The 22,447-nt window shown below is 30.1% G+C and overlaps 3 protein-coding genes across 4 annotated transcripts; all 3 read left to right on the top strand.

Annotated features, from left to right (window-relative positions):
* The first annotated feature begins 242 nt into the window (after positions 1-242).
* On the top strand, positions 243-1,823 carry LOC113863517 (NAC domain-containing protein 43-like). The gene is made up of 3 exons (XM_027497121.1): positions 243-426; positions 605-882; positions 1,047-1,823. Exons 1-3 carry the CDS (start codon positions 243-245, stop codon positions 1,821-1,823), a joined length of 1,239 nt encoding a protein of 412 aa, XP_027352922.1.
* A 6,709-nt stretch (positions 1,824-8,532) lies between these two features.
* LOC113863005 (probable L-gulonolactone oxidase 6) lies at positions 8,533-16,320 on the top strand. 2 transcript variants are annotated; one of them, XM_027496365.1, is made up of 4 exons: positions 8,533-9,192; positions 14,951-15,206; positions 15,365-15,466; positions 15,608-16,320. In XM_027496365.1, exons 1-4 carry the CDS (start codon positions 8,587-8,589, stop codon positions 16,318-16,320), a joined length of 1,677 nt encoding a protein of 558 aa, XP_027352166.1. In that variant the 5' UTR covers positions 8,533-8,586. The 2 variants fall into 2 exon arrangements, with proteins under 2 accessions (XP_027352166.1, XP_027352167.1); XM_027496366.1 differs by having other exon boundaries at positions 15,365-15,473; positions 15,621-16,320.
* Positions 16,321-17,389: 1,069 nt separating this feature from the next.
* On the top strand, positions 17,390-20,809 carry LOC113862093 (probable L-gulonolactone oxidase 6). Its single transcript, XM_027495237.1, has 4 exons — positions 17,390-17,899; positions 19,288-19,543; positions 19,764-19,865; positions 20,064-20,809. The coding sequence occupies exons 1-4, from the start codon at positions 17,405-17,407 to the stop codon at positions 20,807-20,809; spliced, it is 1,599 nt and encodes a 532-aa protein (XP_027351038.1). The 5' UTR covers positions 17,390-17,404.
* The last annotated feature ends 1,638 nt before the right edge of the window (positions 20,810-22,447 follow it).

Raw genomic sequence — 22,447 nt, 5'->3', positions numbered from 1 at the left:
TATATTAATACAATTTCTAATTCAACATTTTAACTTTATTGATCTACTTAAAATGGATTAATTCATCGATGCGAGTTAAACCCAACAATTTAATGTATCTTTTGATCCCTGGACACATATATATATATAGCGTTCCTTTAGGCACCCGTTCCACTACACATCCCACAGAGTGTATTCTCTCTGCCAACAGGGTCCACGGAAAATCTAGATCATCTTCTCTTGCATGTTAATTAATCACCTTAATGCCAGAAAACATGAACATATCTGTGAATGGACAATCTCAAGTCCCTCCAGGCTTCAGGTTTCATCCAACGGAAGAGGAGCTGTTGCAGTACTATTTGAGGAAGAAGGTATCCTTTGAGAAGATTGACCTCGATGTCATTCGAGACGTTGATCTCAACAAGCTCGAGCCATGGGACATACAAGGTGATCATGATTCGATCAACACACTCATCAAAAAGTTACTTCTGCTTTTGCTCACTTTTTTTCTTTCGTTCTTTCTTTGATTTGCTTCCAAATGTGGAAGATGATGGCTGTATGTATATGATATAATGGAATATTAATTGAATCATGACATGATATTTGATGTCTCGTCATTCTGCAGAGAAGTGCAAAATAGGAAGCACCCCACAAAACGATTGGTACTTCTTCAGCCACAAAGACAAGAAGTATCCAACGGGAACCCGCACCAACCGCGCCACTGCTGTTGGGTTCTGGAAGGCCACCGGCCGCGACAAGGTGATATACAGCAACGGGAAGAGAATCGGAATGAGAAAAACTTTGGTTTTCTACAAAGGTCGAGCCCCTCACGGCCAAAAATCCGATTGGATCATGCATGAGTACAGGCTAGACGATAATAACACCAGCGAGATCACCAATATTGTAAGCAACACTAACAAACACATTATTGTTGTTTAATTATTTCTTAACACACACTTAGCACAATAAGCAATAACTTATTTTTAAAAATATGTGATTATTTTTTAAAACTAAGCTATATTAAGCGTGTAATAAAAGCAAATTCATGTGTAACAAAATTTATTTAGATGTCCAATGCGATGGGAGATACGGCCCAGGAAGAAGGATGGGTGGTGTGCAGAATATTCAAGAAGAAGAAACATCTCAAATGCCTAGAAAGCCCTTTAGCCTCATCCATCGCTGGGGAAACCGGAAGAAGCAACTTGTTTGATTCTTGTGACGATGGAGCTTTGGAGCAAATATTTGAGCAAATGGGGAGCGACTACAAGGAAGATGATTACAACAGTGGAATGTGTTCCACTGACGGGGCCTTCAGTGTTGAAGGCTACCATGACAAGTTCTTGAAACTCCCAAGCCTAGACAGTCCAAAATCGATGAGCAAGGAGAGGCAGCAAAATGATAATAATGAAAACAATAATAATGGGTACCACTACCAACCCATTATTCGGGTAGAGATGGTCACAGACAATGAAGGGTCATTGGCAACCCACAACATAATTCATCATCCAACTGGGTGTGGTGGCCTCACCAACTGGGCAACCCTTGATCGGTTGGTTGCATCCCAATTGAATGGCCAAAGTGAGGCATCTGAGCAATTGGGTTGTTTCAATGACCCCCCCATCATCACCATGGGATATTGCAGTGGCGAGCACGACGATCATCTCCCATTGCCCACCCTATCATCTTCATCAACAGCACACAACAACGCTGCTACTTACACTACTACAACAGTACAGGAGCAAGCTTACCCCAGCGACGTTGACCTCTGGAACTTTGCCCGATCCACATCTTCTTTGTTGTCAACCTCCGAACCCCTATGCCACGTGTCCAACACTTCAATGTAACACTATCAACCCTCCTTTTCTTCAGATGTTAAATTATTAAATATATAGAAATAACTATCTCTAAATTCTTTTTATTTTTTACTTTTGTTACTTGTTTTATGCAATATATTAATTAAATTGATAAAATAACTTAATATCTTGTAAATTGAATTCACTGCAAAAATAAAATAAAATCTCATTTATCGTCAAACAAGATTATCAAATGTTAAAATATTTTTTGTTAGTATAGATTTTTGTCTAACAAAAAATAAATTATTAATTTAAATTTTGAAAGTATATAATAATTTATAGTATGTTATTTTAACATGTTGTTAGTACAAACTGATAATGTGTATGCTAATAATTAATTTAATTTTTGTTAAAATACATTTATCTTAATAAACATTAATCTAATATCAAACCATGAATAATTGGTATTATTTTATATCGAATTGAATATATAAGATTAAAATATTTTTTAATTCCTTTCAGGTCTGTGGACTGTTATTTACAGACAGTTAAATGTTATAATTTACTATAATGTAGCAATTTTATGCAATCATAATATATATGCGGGCTGTTTTTTTAATGGAATTATAATATGTAAGATGAATATAAATAATTAACGGCCTAATTTTTTTCACTCCTCAAATTTTACATTTATTTTGTACTCCTTTTAATATAGTTTTAAATATTATTGATTATATTTGTTAATTTTTCTTCTTTTAATTTTTATCTTTTTTTTTTCATACCATGTTTTAAAGGTGTAGACAAATATGTATTTCATAAACTAATAACAAAAGAATGGACGAAATCGTAGTTCCTGACGGGATGACATTATCAACGATGGGTCTTTGCTTAATCTCGATGTCAACCATTATTATTATGATTGAGAAGATTCGCAATGAATATTAGAATTGAAAAATCTTTGCTCTTTTGTCAACATAGATATAATATTTTTTTTCTTACTTACAGCTAACTGAATTAAAATTGTTAAATTTCAGAATTTGAGATGTATTGACGTGTACGGTAATCAAGAGTTCTACTTCATTTCGGTATGCATGCTTATCGATAAATTTAGGCTAATATTTTAGAATAGTTTACTTTTTTACGTGGGTACTAAAAATATCTTTAAACATATAACTAGAGATATTTTTTCAAAATATAAAAATTATCAAGTTAAATTTCATCTCTTTCAGCCATGCTTTTTAGAATATCTTTTTATGGATAAGAATAATGTATTCTTCTTACTTCATTTCTTGAAGTGTTTCTCTGAGGCAAAGTATTCTAAATTTTTTTTAGATACTTTAAATAATTAGTTTTTTAAAATGATTGCATGGCATAAAACACCTAGAATATTATTATAATTTTAAGATTAAAAAACTCTGAAATTCAAATCATATATAAAATATTAGATAATTTTAATTAAATATAAATTATCAGAAATGATTAGTTTAAAACATGATTTTAAAAATACTAAATGATAATTTGAATGAAAAGAAATTCCATTTTTTTTTATAAAAATAACAGAACATGTTTTAAATATACTTTTCCATTATTTTGTATTACTTAAGGAGCTTTGGTCAACCTGAATAATGAACACACGAGTCCACAAAATTATACGAATTCACATACATTAAAAATATTTTTTGAAAAAAAATTTATTTGTAACACATACATAATTGATATTTAACATCTAACTAAACAACAAAACAAATAAAAGTAATATATATATAATACTTGACCCATCATCGGACATTTTTATTATTATATGATTTAACAAATAATAACATCGTCAAAATAAAAATAAAAAAACTTTATAAGCTTAATATGCGAATCTACGAATCTATGTTCGATAATTCCTTAGTGGAATTTAAAGTTTACAAATTATGTTAGAATTTACTAAGATAGTATTTTGGTAAACATTTTTTTTTTCTTGTTTCTCTTTTCTTTAAATAATGTGGATTGTAAACATAATTTTACAACAACCTATAAAGCTATCTAGTAACGAAATATTAGCAGATTGAATTGGATCAATTTGGAAGACAAAATTTATTCGATCCAATAAAATAAAATACAATAAAATTTGGTTTATAAAGAACATCATATGGAATCTAAACCAATATAATTTACTAGAATTTGAATTGAATTAGACAATTTTATTTTTTAATATATACTTTTAAATTAAATATATAATTAAAAAATAAATTCAACAATGCATAATATTAATATTTTTTAAACACCTAAAAGAATAAAAGGTTTCTAATATCTCAAACACGTAATATAAAAAAATATGAGAAAAAAGTCTTCCATGCAATGATGCAAACTTAACTCTTTTTATTTTTTGAAATTTAGTTAGAAAGTGGCAATAAATTATTTTATTATCTCTTTTATATTATTTATAACCAAAACTTTTTAAAATAAAAATAAAACTTATACAAAATATACGGGACACAATAATAACTTCAATTAATTTAGAATAACAAACTTATAAATAGAGTGCACAATAAGATACATTCTTAAAATAATATTAATAAAATGTAAATTTAATTGTAAATTTATAAAAAAATTAATTATTACAATTTTATAAATATATAGTTAAACAAGTATAAGTGAATATTTGATTTTAAAATTATAATTATATATAAAGAAAAGTTCAGTCTGAATTAACTTGAATTAGTTATTAAAATTAGATTCAAATTTGAATTTACTAGGATAACTTGTATAAAAGGAAATCTTACATTTATATATCTCAAGTGTACCCAATACGCATTCTTAAAGCTTTTTTTTTAATCTTATAATTATATAGTTAATTGTGTAATTGATTCAGTTTATTTATTTAAAAAATAATTTTAAAAACATAAGGGGTTTGCTGTGGTTGTTCTTCATTTTGATGAATTTTTATCCCATCATGTTAGATTTGATCAATATTTCATCATCTCTGTGTTATGTAATGGGTTTTTTAGAGGAAGCTGCAGGCCCCATGTTGTTTGTCGGTTTATCTTTGGCTGGTCCTATCCTACTAATCTCTCTTAATTCCCAAAAGAGATTGCATCAGTGAACGGGTTCGGCTCAAACGTGCGTTAAGTACAACATATGCAACATGCAATACTTTCATATTCATCAAGAGATAAAAGCCACGTACTAAAATTAGAATTAAAGCATATTCAGAAGAATCCACATGAATTATTATTTAAAATTATTAAATAAACACTTTATTAAATTATATATTCAAACACATCCAGAGAGTATAACTTTGAAGGCAATTCCAGAGAGTAGATCCCATATCGAAATACGAAATTGTAATCGTAATTTTCTTAGTTTATTATTTTACATAAATTATCTATTTCAATATTGAATATCAAATCAATGTTAAGAGAAAAGGTAAAAGTTACAATGACTTATGCTTGCAGTTTCAAACCCAGAATTAAATATGACAGAAATCTACCGGATCGCGTTTATTGGTGATCTCTTCCACACTATGCCGAAAATTAATGTCTTATATATATGTTGTTTGTTTTTTTGGTCATCCTGTTTGTTTAAATTGAAGTTAGGGGGGGAAAAATGAGATTCATTGTGAATCTTCCACTCTATCTTTTGTTTCTGGTTTCATTTATATGTTGGGGCTTGCTCGCCTAAATTTTTATACAAGCATGTTAGGGCATATGAATTATTTGTAACTCAGAACTTTTAAATATTAAATTATGAATTATTCTTGCTTATATATTATTTATCTTTATTATTTTTATTTAATGTAAAATCTTATCATTTACGTTTGGTCACTTACAATACATACCTAGAAAATAACTCAAATAAGAACAATTAATTTTTATACAAAATGAGAATAATAAATATAAATACTAGATCCCATTTAGATTGTCTATAAGATTAAAATATACATATGATATTTTTAAGTAGTCATGGTTACTAACTAACTTTTAGTCTTTATCATCTGTATATATTTATATGGTCCAAATCTAGACATAGCTAAAAAAATTGTTATGTTATTATGCTCAAAATTTATTGATGTCACTCTCAAAATTCATTAAGGAACTGTTGAAAGAGTTTGTGAACTGTTAACAAAAATATCTTATAATTTTAAAAAAAATTATAATTTATTTCAATAATTTTTCTAATATAATTATCAAATTAAGTTTTATAATTGATCATAATTAATTTTATAACATAAAATCTCAAATAAAAAAAATTAAATAAAAAATGTTTAGTTAAATTATACATCTAAATGTATAATAAATACTTTTCCGATAAACTGATACACACGTTTATATGGTGTCCATTTAAAGTTGATGGATCTATCCGAGTGTTGGATACATCTAAAAATATAGGGGGAAGTATTAAATGTTTGAAGCTTTTTCTTTGGTCGATAATGTTTGAAACATGAAAGAAACCAATCTAGAGTATAAATGGGCCACAGTGGAACATGCCATCTTTTGTCCTTGAGCCCACTTTATCATCCCTACAGCACATGAAAATTAGAAACCTAACTTCATCGTTGTCGGGGATTAAAAAACTTCATTTTTCTGTGTTTATATCTCTTTTTGATGTGTAAGTATAATGTAAGAAATCAATAATGGAGGATTTACACCTAAAACCAATCCTCTCACACCGACACTAATAGCATCTATAATAATTAAAAATAATAAAAACAATCAATTCTACAGTATATAAATATTTTATCTTAATTGTAATATTGTAATTTTTTCATAATTTTATTAAGTAATTGAATATTTTTTTAAATAATTACACTAACGGTACATAATAAAAAATAAAATAAAAAATAAAATAAAATAAAAATAAAATACTTTAAGCAAGAATAATAATATTTATTATATTTTAAAAATAATTATCCATAATTTTAAAATATTTCGTATAATCATTCATAGTTAAAAATTCAATTTGCACAGTTTGCTATTAAAGGATCAACATTCATTCAAATAGTGTGTTTGCACTTGATGGGTAATTACTACAAATATTTCTTACAGCTTTTAAGTGAATCTAAAAAGTTTGTCTAACTATTTTTATAGAGTTTTTTACTTTTTCTATCTCCCATTTTGTTTCTATTCGCTTATTTGTACTAATTGACTCACATTCTATTTTGGAATCATAATATCCAACGCTCAATGATGTTTCTATCCGCTTATTTCAGAATAGGCATGTTCATTCATACTTTATATATTTTATTTAAATATATTATTTAATTTTTTTTCTTAAACACTAATAATTGGTTAGGTTCCTCGTTGTCCTTAAGTTTTTATTAATGATTGAAAGTTAATTTGCTAAGCAATTTTGGCATTCCTTTGATTGTGAGAAAATAGCTCCCAATTTGGACAAAATTTCTGACATTTTTTCACTCAAATCAACCTAAAAAATTAAGGTACGGTAATTTGCAAGTGAAGTATGACTAGATATAATAATGAATAATTTTGCTCGATGTCCATGTGAGTTATATTATTATTGAATTATTTATTGTTTTGTAAGTGTAATCATAATATTTTGAACTGATTTATTTTCTTTAACAACCTCGTAGGGAAGTCAAATCCAAGCATCTATAAGAAAAGTATTCCTAAATAAGTTTAAGAATGTGCTTCGTGACGGTGATATTTATGTTTTGGATAATTTTGGAGTAGAACGAAATACAAGAGATTGCCGTTGCACTAACCACACTTTCAAGATCAACTTTCAGTCTTTAATTTCTGTTTATATTCATGAGCCTACTGATGTTGTTCATCAATTTGAGTTTATATTTATTTCATTTGATGATGTATTGTTTTCTAGAGTTGATGATCGAATTTTGATTGATATGTCATTCTTTCTATGATACTTATAATAATATGACAAATAGTACTTTTAATATTCATATATTTTTGTGGAGTCATTGATAATTATTTTTCAACCATTTAAATGTTATGGGAAGAGTTAATGAGATTGAAGATTCGGAAGCTTGCAGAGATAGTGTGTGTTGTAGGAAGTTAATTCTACATCTTGAGTTAAAAATTCTAATATGCAATAAAAAAAATATTATTTCAAACACAATTACAAATATTGTTTATAAGGAAGTTTTAGATAAATTTTTATTTGTAATATTTAATTGGTTGATACAGATATATATAATTACGGAGTTTTTTTTAACTAAATTTTCTTTTCATAAATAATTATTATTTACTCATAAAACCCCGCGTGAAATACTAGTTATTAACTAAAACGGATCCTCTCCTACCAAATTTTTTTTCAATCTGTATCTGCAGCAAAATTATAACCATTAATTTATATTTTAAACAGTGAAGATTAATCAAAGCGAGAGATTTGTGGTTGCTGTAAATATACAATGGAGACCATTCACTGGTACGAAAGGATGGGAATTAATTAGTTGCTATCAGACTAAAAACCTGTTATATTATAAATAGTTATAAAATTTATATTTTTCTCCCTCTCTAATCACATGAAGTGTTACCGCGTGAGATTTGAACACGCAATGTATTATGCATCCTTCCTTCGTCGGTTCACAATCGACACTAATCACTGCGCCCCGTAAATCCATTCCCTTAAAATAACGGACCACAGAAAATGGACGAATTAATAATCTTTTCTTCTTCTATACTCAATCTATTTATATGTGAGCCAACGACGAAAACTTAACTCTTAAAACATTGGCATGCTAAAGTTCCCTATAGCAATGCCATTATTGTGCTTAAAGTTAAAGCCGATGTCACCGCTCCCCTTCACACCTACTCTTCTCTTCTTCGTATTTTTCTTCTATGTGGCAATGGGTACTCCGGAGGATCCCATCAAGTGCTCTTCAAAGAACACAAACTGCACCGTCACAAACACATATGGCATCTTCCCCGACCGAACCACTTGCGAAGCAGCACGAGTGTTTTACCCCTCAACAGAAGAAGAGCTCATGCAAGTGGTAGCATCGGCGACTCAAAACAAAAGGAAGATGAAAGTTACGACACGTTTCTCCCACAGCATTCCCAAGTGGGTATGCCCTGACGGCCAAAACGGGTGGCTAATAAGCACTAAATATCTGAACCGGGTTTTGAAGATTGACACTGAAGCAAAGACAATAACGGTGGAGAGTGGCGTGACATTGAAGGAACTTGTGAATGAGGCTGCAAAGGCAGAGTTGGCGTTGCCGTATGCTCCTTATTGGTGGGGGTTGACAATGGGGGGCATTATGGGCACGGGTGCTCATGGAAGCTCGTTGTGGGGGAAGGGAAGTTGTGTTCATGAGCATGTGGTGGAGGTTAGAATTGTTAGACCCGCAGGTCCTGAAGATGGATATGCTAAGGTTCATACACTTAGTGAAGACGATGAAGATCTCAATGCAGCAAAAGTGTCACTCGGCTTGTTGGGGGTCATTTCACAGGTATGCTCCCTCTCCTTCTTCACTGCCCTTTAACCATCTATTAATGCTTTCACAATTATAGGGTACGTAAGTTTATTAGTAATGTAACATAAGCAACCCATAGTATTTGCTGGTTCTTATGTTTCTATATGTAATTTTTTTATATTTATTTCTTTTTTATTATATCATCGATTACATTTTTTTTCTATCTTTCTCTTTTTTTTCCACTATGCTTAAAAAAGTGGTTGAATATATATATATATATATATATATATATATATATATATTACTTGATATTGCATGTTACAATTTTTTTAAGAATTGGACAAATAAAAAGAAACTAAAAAATAAATTGACTATATAAAATAAATTTAAATATTATTTTAGTTTCTAATAATTAATATATCATGTTTTGATTTTGATCTATAAAATATTATTTTTATCTATATTTTTAAAAATTATTAGTTTCAAATTCCTCTCGTTAATATGATAAAAAATGACAACATATGAATTAATCATTTCATTATTTAACAATGTTTAGAAATTAAAACCGATAATTTATAAATTGTAGAAGTTAAAATTAAAAAAATTACAAAAATAAAATTCAAAATGCGAAATATTTTGCAGGAAAAATATATAATGCTAAAATTATTCTGTATAATAATAAAAAAAATAATTTAACTAAAAATATTTACTATAATATTTCCTTCTTGAGACTTGTTTTTAAATTTTTTATATTTTTTAATTTTAATTAACATTAAAATAAATAAAAATAAAAAATAAAATTTAAATCCCCTTTTCCTTACCACTTTCACAACTTATGAGATGAGAAAAACAGATTTAATTGCACAATTTGAACTACGTGTAATTTTTATTTCTTTTTAATAGTTAATTAATTTTTTTATTTTAAAATTGTATAAATTTATTCATCACTCAATATTTTTACATAAAATCATTAAGAGACTAAATATTTAAAAAACTAAAAGCACGCATAACTTAAATCAAAAAGAAAAAAAAAAGGCCAAAAATTTTATAAATCACACTCTACTCCACTCTCTTTTTCCCTTTCCTTTTACATCTAATTAGATAGTGTACATCAACTATGAAGTAGTCCCATTCCTTGAGCAATAGTTATGCAAATTTCATCAGCAATAAAAAAACAAGAAAGAAGTAAGGAGTCATTAGTTTTTGTTTGAAAATTTATTTGAGAGAAACATGGGAGGACGAGAGAGAAGAGAAAACAATAATTTAAAGTTTCAAAATAAACTACTTAAATAGTTTGATTAATATAGTTGTATAAATAAAATATAAGTAGCTTATTGCCCAAATAAAATGAAAAAAAAAGTGTGATTTAAATAGGAGATTTTTTTATAAAAAAAATCCAGTTATTTAGATGAATAGAAAAATAACTAAAATTATATATTTATAATATTTTTTAGATGAGTCCTGAAGAAAAAAAATCCCCATCTCCATCCACATATCAAACCCTCGTTTCTTCCCATCTACTTTCCTTCTCTCAACCAATCAGAGCCTGAATCTTAATTGATATCTATCCTTATGGTTTGGGTTGTTCTTGTGCTATGGACACATTAGCAACTTCCGATAGTACAACCAAAGCATAACCAACAAGAAATGTACTCTATTATCGACCACGAAAACAAAAATAGTACAATAACGCGTTAAGAAAAATAAGGGAAATATTGTTTTAAAATCGTGGACGAAACACCCTTCAATGTCCGTCCATACATTTTAAACTTCTAATAAGACGGAAAGATAAAATAATAAATAAATAGTACTTTATTTTGTTGAATATAAATTTATTTGATATTTTGTTATATTTTATAATTACAACATGAATAATGTTTATGTTTAATTAAAATTCGAATAATGAGTTTAAATATAGATGTCTAAGCATTCATAGAATACGAAATTTGACATCAAAATTTTTATCCATACAATATAGAAATAGTTTCAAAAATAAATATTTTTTAACATACATACAGAACAACGGTACTATAACACCCTTCCATTAAAGGGCTATCCCTTTTTTTCTGGGTCAAGAGCTTAATGGAGTACGGACATGTTTCTGAAATTGTGGGCTTACTACTTGGGCTGACATGACTTTGAAGACAGTCGAAAAAAGATTGATCTATTGAACAAAATAGAATGACGGAGATTTCTCTATGTACTGTGTCAAAAGTTTTTGCTTTCCTGTTAGAAGACTAAACTAGTATTTTAGTTTCTGAAGAAGTTTGAGTTTAACGTTTTAATTCTTGAGACATTTAAAATATCATATTAGTTTACAACTTTTTTCTCCATTATTTATTTTAGTTTCTGATGTTAGACCCCACCATCACAGAAGGCTAAGTTGTCACGTTAAGTGTTATATCAGAATCTCTGTTGACAGTAATGACGTCATTTTAGAAGCTGAAGTGGCAAAGATAATTGTAAAACGGTGTCGTTGTCAGTGAAATTCCTTTTACCCAAATTGAATCAAACATATCAAAATATATGTTGCACCTCTGGTCTTCTTCCAATATTAAGGTTAGGGTTCATGGTTGCAATTGAGTTACTTGATTTTATTGAGTTTCTTCCGTTCCTCTATTGTTGGGGTATCTTGCTTCTATTATTAGATTTCTTCCTTCCTTGCACGATTTGGGTTTCAAACACTTTATATGGCTAGTAATAGCAATATAAGTCCTCTGATGAGTTTTGCTTCAAGGTCATCATTAGAATAAAATAAGAAATGAAATGGCAAGATTTGTCATTGTGGGTTGAAAGCAGCTGTTAGAATTTCACAAACAGAAGCTAATCCTGAAAGATTATTCTTTGGATGTCCCAAATATATGGTAAACAAAGTTAATTTATCGTTGTGTTCAATTGTCATTTCTGATAAATTAAATTAAATTACTTCTTACACATAATATAAGTTGATGAACATTGCAATTATTTTGCATGGACTGATAACAAAAATAGCATGAAGGATATGTATAATACTGCTAATTATCCAACCTCTCAAGTAACATATCCTCTTACAAGTGCAGCAGCTATGAATGAAGAATTTGACTGCAAAAATAACATATTTGAGGCTAAAATTAAGAAATTAAAGTTGTTTGTACAAATTATTTATATTTTGATGTATATTGTCATGTACTTTATTGTAAGATAATGATAAAATTTTATTTTAACATTAATAAAAAATGCCTTTGTAATCATTGTTTACCCTCATTTCGTTTATATTTTAGTGAAAAAATTGATGAAAAGAAGAATGAAACATAACAATTTTCTCTTGCCTTAACCATTGACTTGTATATTTTGGTATCTTCTATCTGCACACTAAATTTATTTTTAAAGTACTCAACAATTTCAAAATATTTCATATTAGGGTGTTTCCTTAATTTGATAACAAGCTTACCTACAACTCAATCTTGTGTTGCTTGTTTGTTTTTGAAAACCCTATCACAACTGTGCTCACTGAGAAAAGTCTTGATTTGGAAGCTATGTGTGACATTATTTTTTGCACAATATTTTTCCACTTGCAGTTTTCATATTTACACTTAGCTGTTGCACTGACTTTGTCATTTTTTACCCACCTTATTTCTCTTTCCATCTAAATTGTATAATCCTTAACACCTTTTTTGAAAAATTATAAACTTTCAAACTCTATTCCCAGCTCCAAGTAAACATTTTCAAATTTTGCAGATTCATTAAATTTGGGAAAAACTTGTTTGTTACTATCTTCATCATCTGAGTTTGTTGGAGTTCTTAATTCTTCAGACCTCCATGAATTTTTAGAATTCTCTTTGCTTTTTGGAGTTTCCCTATTACCCACCTCTTCTACACCTTTTATGCTATTTTCAAAAAGTTCCTTATATAAATAATCTTCTTCATCAATATAGGTAATTTTTTCTTTAACTTTTCATTCAGTTTTTTTTACCTCTTTCCCTTTTCCTTTTCCTTTTCCCATGCTTTTTTTTCCTTTTTTTGTTTTTTCTCTGATGTAGCAGATTGAAAATTTTCTTTCATGGCTCCACTTCGCAAACTTCTTCTTCTTATTTTCCCAACTGATTCACTAGAGTCGTCTTTTCCTTTTCCTTTTACAATTTGCTTTCCCTTTGCCTTTTTCTTTTGCTATTTCTTATCAACTTCAACTTGTACTTTTTGGGCTGGTGTTATATCTTTAACTTCTAATTTTTCAGCTGTTACATCTTCAACTTGTACTTTTTCTATTGCTAGTTGTTCAACTTATACTTCTTCTGTTGCTGGTTGTTCAACTTTAAAACTTTCTTCCATTGCTAGTTGTTAAACTTAAATATCTTCTTCTATTGTTGCTTGTTCAATTTGAATTTCTTCTTCCATTGCTGCAATATCACCTTCAGGCCTTCCAACATTAGAATTTCATTGTCTTCAAGTAATTGTGGTGTACCAATCTCATGCTCATAAGAAACATGCATCTCCCTTCTATTTCTCTTAGCAATAACCACCATTTCCTACACATTAGCATCATATTTTAATAATTTCTAGCCTTCATCAAACTCTTTATCAGGGTCAAATCAGAATATATTTTTTATTATAGTGAAATACCCCATTGCCTTGACAAAGTTTATGAAGCTAAAAATATCTACTATATCTTCATCAACATCAGTCCACACCTCAATTTTATCCCACCTATACTCCTTAATTCTATTTTCTTCCAAAAAATTTTCTCTATGGTAAATGTAAAACTTAATTATCTGCATTTATAGAGAAACAATTATAAAAAAAATTAGCAATCTTTTACAATTTTAAACTAATTTACTGAATAAATAATGAAAGTCATGCACGCACATGAAAAAATGGGTTAAACCATGCGGAAAGGGACCACTTTCATTAACATTATCTTCTTTAATTTTAAAAACTAAAAAGTTGTAGGAAACATAAGGGGACCACTGCCTATCAGGGACCACTTCCTACCATCCCTTGTTGTTTTCTCAATAACAAACCAAAAACATTTTTCAATAACCACATTCACATTGATTAAGGAGAAAGAAAACATATAGGGTTCATCGTTCCTAAAACATTAAACACTTATGGTTCGTCGTCCTCAAAATATTGAACAGTTAGGATTCTTCGTCCCTAAACCAAAAAATTGATTCAATGAATTAAAAAAATTTTTTTTACTGAATTCTCCATCTATTGACCCTTGTTCCACTACAATAAACTTCAATCTTGAAATATTTTACCTCCAAACACAATTACGAATAAGAATTTGGGCGAGAGAGAGCCTGGACTTAGGATAGGATTCTTCGATAATAATAAGAAAATGTTTGATTCAATTTGAGAAAAAGGAATTTCAATGACAACGATACCTTTTCGCAATTATCTCTGCCACACCAGCTTCCAAAACGACATCGTTGCTGCCAATAGGGATTTTGACGTAGCACTTAACATGACAACTCAACTTTCTGTGACGTAACAGAGAAGAAAGTTGTGGACTAATGTGATATTTTAAATGTCTCAGGAATTAAAATGCTGTACTCAAATTCTTTCAAGGACTAAAATGCTAGTTTTGTCAAATTTGAAATGTATCAAATGTAACTGTTTCCTGTAATACTTAATTACAAATTTTAATATTTGTAATATGAAACGACAAATACATATTGTATAAAAATACCCATTTTATACATATTAAGAAGCCTTTTAAGACATCTTAAATTGTTGAGCCATTGCATGTTGGTAGGGAAAAACGATCATGCAGACACATTTTCTTCCCTATGATGATTTTATATCATTTTGGTAGATTACATTGAAACTGGAACCTCTTTTCAAGCGATCCATTACCTATTTGACCAAAAGCGATTCGGATTTGGGAGATGAAGCTGCAGCATTTGGACGCGAACATGAGTTTGCAGATATAATTTGGTACCCAAATCAACATAAGGCTGTATACCGTGTTGATGATCGTGTCCCCATTAATACATCAGGCAGTGGTATCTATGATTTCATCCCTTTCCGTTCCACTCCTTCACTTGAATTAGCACTCGTGAGAACCACAGGTCTGTTTTGCTTTATTGGCTTGAAATGTTTCTGTCTTAAAATTTTCATTTTACCACTCACACCTTCAATCGTGATCTTGCATATATTACAAGACGCGTGTGAAAAATGAATTTTAATGTGTTCTTTACACTTTTATGCTTTTGGGTGTGGGCTGCAGAGGAATTTCAGGAATCTGTTAGTAATGCTGACGGCAAGTGCTTACTTGCAAAGACAGCGACGAATTCCCTTATGGCTACTGCTTATGGACTAACTAACAATGGTGCTGAGTTTTTCTTATTTACTTCAGACAAATAAGCACTTTCACTTTTACTTTTTTTCTATGTTTCTTTTCTTCTGCATTAGTCAAATATTCATAATTTCAATTTCTGTAGCTAATTTGCATTATATTCGGAACTTGCAGGTGAAACTTTCAGCGGATTCCCAGTAGTTGGATTTCAAAACGACCTTCAAGCATCTGGGTCATGCCTAGACAGTGATAAAGAAGCAAAAATCACATCGTGTCCTTGGGACTGCAGAGTCAAAGGAGAGTTCTTTTACCAAACCGCTTTTAGCATTGGCTTGTCTGTGGTAAAGAATTTTATTGAAGATGTTCAAAAGTTAGTTGAATTGGAACCAAAGGGATTTTGTGGCATAGAGATCTACAACGGAATTCTAATGCGTTATGTGAAAGCTTCCAGTTCCTACTTGGGGAAACAGGAAGCTGCTATAGACTTTGACATCACATACTACCGTAGCAAAGACCCAAGGACTCCTAGGCTTTATGAAGACATTATTGAAGAGGTTGAGCAGTTGGGAATTTTGAAATATGGAGGTCTACCTCATTGGGGTAAGAACAGGAACGTAGCATTTGAAGGAGTAATCAACAAGTACAAAAATGCAGAGAAATTTTTTAAGGTTAAAGATTCGTATGATTCACAAGGGCTATTCTCTAGTGAGTGGACAGACCAAGTTCTTGGTCTAAAAGAAGGGGTAACAATATCAAAGGATGGATGTGCATTAGAAGGTCTGTGTATATGCTCTCAGGACAATCATTGTGCACCAAACAAAGGCTACTTTTGCAGACCAGGCAGAGTCTACAAGGAAGCCAGGGTTTGTACTCGTCTTGGATCTTAACAAATGCCACAATCTTCCTATGTATTTTTGGGACATATGCAGGAGATCTATGCCTCTTATGCGAGTTAAGATCCAAAAATACATAGGAAGATTATGGAGGGAGAATAAGAATAAGAATAAGAATAAGGATAAAAGTGGAGGGAGAAAGAAGGAACTTTATTTGTAACTATTTTTTAAAATAAAAAATTTGATTATTTTTTAAGCAGTTGGTTATATTAATTCCCATATGATTCATTGGTAGAAAGTAGAAACTAGTTATTGCATCTTTCGGCCCATTTTAAATCATATAAAAACTGTCACATGTAGTCATCTTCCCCGTAGGCTGTATATGTTATGCGATGTCAAAGGCTGTCTGAATTAACTTTTTTTTTTAGGTAAAAATAAATATTTTTTTTATAGTTTTCTGAAATTGTTAAGTTTCCTTGTTCAATAACTGATCTGATTTTCAAAACCTTAATTCCAAATAGATTAAACCCGTACATTAGAAATGAAAACTCATCATATATTAAAAAAGTTAATGATTAATAAATTATTAGTGAAATAAAATTAATATTCTAATGTATGTACAATAATTATTATTTCCATTACTTTTTATCTGTCATCATTTCCCAAAAAGAAATTCCTTTATATTTGTCACTTTAAAAGTTTAAGAAAATATTTGTCATTAATTTTTATAATACCCTTATCCTTTATAAATTTTTTAATTTTTTACACATTCACTATAAGATAAATAATTAATAAGAATGAGGTAAATTGGAATCTTCGTGTAGCCATTGGCTCCAGGCATTGGTTCACGTAATGAATACTTTATCTTACAATCCATGAGGAAACTCGAATCCCTCTGAATCTTTAAATAGCACCATAATGCAGGGCTCAACTACATAAACAATTTCTAACTATGACAATGGTATGCTCCAAACAAGCATTCAAATCCAGTATTCTTATCTTCTTCCTATACACCTATGGAGTGATTTCGACTCCTCCAGAGGATCCAATTCGATGCTCTTCACAGAACACAAACTGCACTATCACGAACACGTATGGCGTGTTCCCTGATCGAAGCATTTGCCAAGCCGGTGAAGTTATGTATCCAACAACAGAAGAAGAGCTCGTATCAATGGTGGCCACAGCTTCAAAGAACAACAGAAAAATGAAAGCTGTAACGCGCTTCTCCCACAGCATCCCCAAGCTGGTTTGCCCCGATGGACAAAATGGGTTGCTTATAAGCACTAAAAATATGAACAAAGTGTTGGAGATAGATGCGGAAGCAATGAGAATGAAGGTGGAGAGTGGTGTGTCGCTGAGACAGATATTGAGTGAGGCAGCAAAAGCTGGATTGGCTTTGCCATATACGCCATATTGGTGGGGTTTAACAATTGGGGGGCTTATGGCTACTGGTGCTCATGGAAGCACTTTGTGGAGCAAAGGAAGTGCAGTTCACGAGTACGTTGTGGAGCTTCGAATTGTGAGCCCCTCTGGACCTGAGGATGCCTATGCTAAGGTTCGGAACCTTAACGAATCCGACCAAGATCTTAATGCAGCCAGGGTTTCTTTGGGTGTTCTTGGAGTTATTTCTCAGGTAACCTTCTTCAAACCAGAGTTTCTAACATGTTTAGTTTCACGTTTATTTTGTTTAACGTTGCTTGCTGTAGCTTCTATATTTGATTCACGTTCAGAAGCTTTCTAACGTATTTTCTAACACGAGAAAAAGTTGGGCAAGTTCGACCTTTTCTAATTCTGGTTTCAAGCACAGATAGATCATGATGCCAAACAATTTTTTAAGGAAAATGTTTATTAATTTCAGAACAGCTTTTTAACGTAAACAGAAGATACTTTGAGCCCTTTTGAATTTTTTTGTACAATAGAATAATCCCGTTGTACAAAAATCTGATGCGTGGAGTCCATTTTATGCGTGTTTGATTGCGCATTATTTCAGAAATAAATTCACGTCTACCTTCAACGCTGCAAAAAGTTGTGCTGGTTAAAATGTGCGTTGTTACAGCACAACCAAAGACACTGTTATAATATAAGAGATAGGTTTAAAACATAATAAACAAGAAGTAGAAGAAGTATTTCAGTATATTTTTGTCTATATATATATGTTTGCATGTATTTAGCAACAATTTTAATTAATTTAAAATGAATTTTAATAATTAAAATATTTTTAAATCAAAATTACTTTACTTTTTATAAGGTATTATTTATAATATCTTGTAACAGTTTTTGAAAAGCTAATTCAAGGAACGTTTCATCTTTTCATCTGTCAGTTAAAATGTTTTTCATTTATTTTTTATTTTTCTATAATTCCTTGTTTATACATTTGTTTTCATAATTGTCAAAACAAGATAATATAAGTTCATTTACATGATCTTATTTTATTTGATAATTAACAAATTTATGAATTACAATAAAAAAAAGATCATCATCCTATTTTTCAAATCAATTTTTATTGTGTTTTTACGTATATATCAATTTAAAAAATAGGAAATAGAGTAAAAATTATGTAAAAATTTTATAAATAAAAATAAAAATATATATTTTCTAAAATCAAGCAATCCCTTGCTCAAAAACCAAATATTAAAAAGGTTATTTCAGTTAGTAGTGAAAAATTGATTGTGTAACTCCAGCTTGAATTATTTACGATCTTTACCCATCAAAACTGGAATTGGTCGACAAACTTAGTAATTAAGTATTTTGTTTTTTGAAATAACAAGTTTAGGATAGATAAAACTTACATTAAGTTGTTTGTATTCTTACTGTTCGGTTTTCAAGTCAAAATACAACATACGGATAATTTTTTAAAACATAAAATACTTCTGTTAAAATATATTATTGAATTAAAAGAATATTTAGATATTTTAATTTAAAAATTTAATGACAACAAAATGAAACTTAATCAAGTTATATCCTTTTTTAAGATATGAACTCTAGGTCTAATTGATGTGTTTGGTTATAACTTTTGTACAGGTTACCCTGCAATTAGAGCCCCTCTTCAAGCGATCTATTACACACTTGAGCAAAGATGATTCTGATTTAGGAGATGAATTGGTTAATTTTGGAAGAACGCATGAGTTTGGTGATGTAACATGGTACCCTAGTCAGCATAAGGTTGTGTATAGAATTGATGATCGTGTCTCCGTAAATACATCAGGAAATGGCTTATATGATTTCTTCCCATTTCGCTCCACACTCTCCGCCGCATTGGCAGTTGTCAGAGCTACAGGTTCGCTCCCTTTATTACTGAAAATGGGGTATCAAAGGTTCGTTTGGATTTTTATATAACATCGAAAGAGCATTAATACATTAATTTGGATCACAGAAAAGGACGTCCACCAATATATTCCGTTAATTGAACTTGTATTTTCCTCTGCTTTACTTTAGAAATCATTCATTAAAATTACAAGGTTTTCTTGAATATAACTAGGTGAATTTTCTTATAACAGAGGAGCTTCAAGAAGCAACTTACGATGCTAATGGGAAGTGCAGTGGTGCAAAGGTGATAACAGCAACGCTGGCAGGCATTGGTTATGGATTGTCCAACAACGGTACTCTTCTTTCTTTCTTTTTTTCTAATGCATTCTAAAATCCAATGTGCGAGTACCTTACTTTTTTTCTTATGGGCTATGAAATTATGAGTAAAACAAAAAAGGTAAACTTTTTTTTTTTTTTTAACTTTGAAAGGAAATAAAATAAAATATTTGCATTTGAAATGTAAAATTGTTAATCTCGTTGACAAATAATAGGTGTCTTTCTTGGGTACCCTATCGTTGGACTCAGCAACCGCATGCAGTCATCTGGGACATGTTTGGATAGTTTAAATGATGGACTGATCACAGCATGTCCATGGGACTCCAGAGTCAAAGGGGAATTCTTTCACCAAACAACATTTAGCATTCCCTTGTCATTAGTAAAGAACTTCGTTGAAGATGTGCAAAAGCTTGTCGAGTTAGAGCCGAAGGCACTGTGCGGAGTAGAACTGGAAAATGGAATCCTTATGCGCTATGTTACAGCTTCCAGTGCATACCTTGGAAAAACTGAGGATGCTGTCGATTTTGACATAACATACTACCGCAGTAAGGACCCGTTAGCTCCTAGGCTTTTCGAAGACATACTTGAAGAGATAGAGCAAATTGGATTGTTCAAATATGGAGGGTTACCTCACTGGGGTAAAAACAGAAACATAGCATTTCAGAGGGCAATCAAGAAATATCATAATGCATACAAATTTTTGAAAGTTAAAAAGAAGTATGATCCGCAAGGACTTTTCTCTAGCCAATGGACAAACCAGATGCTTGGACTCGAAGAAGGGGTGACAATATTGAAGGATGGATGTGCTTTAGAAGGGTTATGTATTTGCTCACAAGATAATCACTGTGCACCAAAAAAAGGATACTTTTGTAGAGTGGGTAGAATTTATAAGGAAGCAAGAGTTTGTATCCGTGATGTTAAGAAAACCCATGAAAAAAATGATTTGAAGGATGAGTTGTGAGGACAAGCTTTTGTAACTCTGTTACGGTTTTATGAGACTTATGTTATTCTCAATTAACTAATATTGTGCATGCAAGATGTATGATTTATTATCTGTCCTTGTTTTGGATGATTATAAAATAAGCATTAACTATTATTTAACTGATAATTTTTTTTCCTTTCAACAATGGTTATCCGATATTAATGGTATGGATTCATTATAAACTTCACTCGCGGATAGTGTCTAATAAATTCAATATTGGGTTTGTTGTTTTCAATTTAATCATCAAGTTCCTTAGATGCAATGCAAGAGTCCGAGAGTGACAGATTTGAGGTAATACATGAAAAAGGTCATCATAAATTCGCCACAACCAAATCAAAGCTTGATAATGGCAAGTGACTCGGCCAAGAGAATATTATCAAGCATCCCATGAGATGCAGAATAAGACCAACCCACAAGGGAGCTTCCATCAACATACCCATCAGCCAGCTGCTGCTAATGAAACATGGTTTATAAATCACCATTTGTGAATGCGATCATGGTTTATAAAGGTGGTGAGTATGCACTACGGTGGCTCTTACGTCCCCTCACAGTTTTATGCCATGTAAAGGTAGCATTTAAGTGTATTAGCTAACAACGTCTTAATTATATATATATATATATATATATATATATATATATATATATAATTTTTTATTTTAAACAATCTTTTATTTTTAAAAAATTAAAGTTAATATTTTAATCTTTTTACGGATTAGCAGGTTAATCCATAAACTTACAAACTCAACTCATTTAACATGCAAAATATTATTTTTTTTCTTTTTATGATAAATTAATAACAAACCAAATAAGATTAAAAAAACATAATTTTCTTATTTCTATTATATTTTATAAATTTTTATATTATTAAGTGGTAAAATTTGTTTATGTATTAAATTAATAATTTTGTGGATCAGTCCACTGACAGTTATTTTTTTGGTCAACTTGACCAAAGTTTACATACCCACCACTGAGAGAGCAAAGAAAAGTAAAGAAGCCCAGGTGTTACTTCGCATGGGCTAGCACTGTGTTACACTTAAACATGTTTTGTAAAAAAAATAAAATATATATATATATATAATCAATTTTTATTTTTCTTAAAATATAATTTCTTTTTTAATTCTTTATTTTATCTTTTTGGCCAGTCAAATAAAAATCTGTAACTATGTTATTATTGACTATAACATATTATTCAACAATACTGGAAAATTTACACACACTGTGAGAACATAGCAAGCTTCTTTGACTTGGTGATAAACAAAGTGCAACCTTTTAAGCTATCTCTTTGATAGGAAACTTTCAAAAAACGGGTTTGTTTTACATGTGAATACTAAGTAATAGATAAAAGAAAAATCATTTTATAAAATTTGTAGTTATGAATTTTGGAGAGATAAAGGTCATTTTTTCAGATAACTATGTATATAAATACATTGAATTACTAAGCTCTTTAATAACTTGTTATTTTTTATGATTTTTACCCATTTTTTAACATTACCAATACGATTTATGTAATTGTTTTATGTATATTTTTGTACATGTATGTTTTTTTTAATATTAAGGATATATGAATAAGATTCACTTATACTATAGCTAACTACTGTTATATGAACATAAATACGA

The sequence above is a fragment of the Abrus precatorius genome, unplaced genomic scaffold (assembly GCF_003935025.1).
Source record: "Abrus precatorius isolate BTA unplaced genomic scaffold, Abrus_2018 Scaffold3, whole genome shotgun sequence".
NCBI lineage: Eukaryota > Viridiplantae > Streptophyta > Magnoliopsida > Fabales > Fabaceae > Abrus > Abrus precatorius.
The sequence above is the reverse complement of the archived record's forward strand: the minus strand, read 5'-3'. Positions and strand labels throughout refer to the sequence as shown.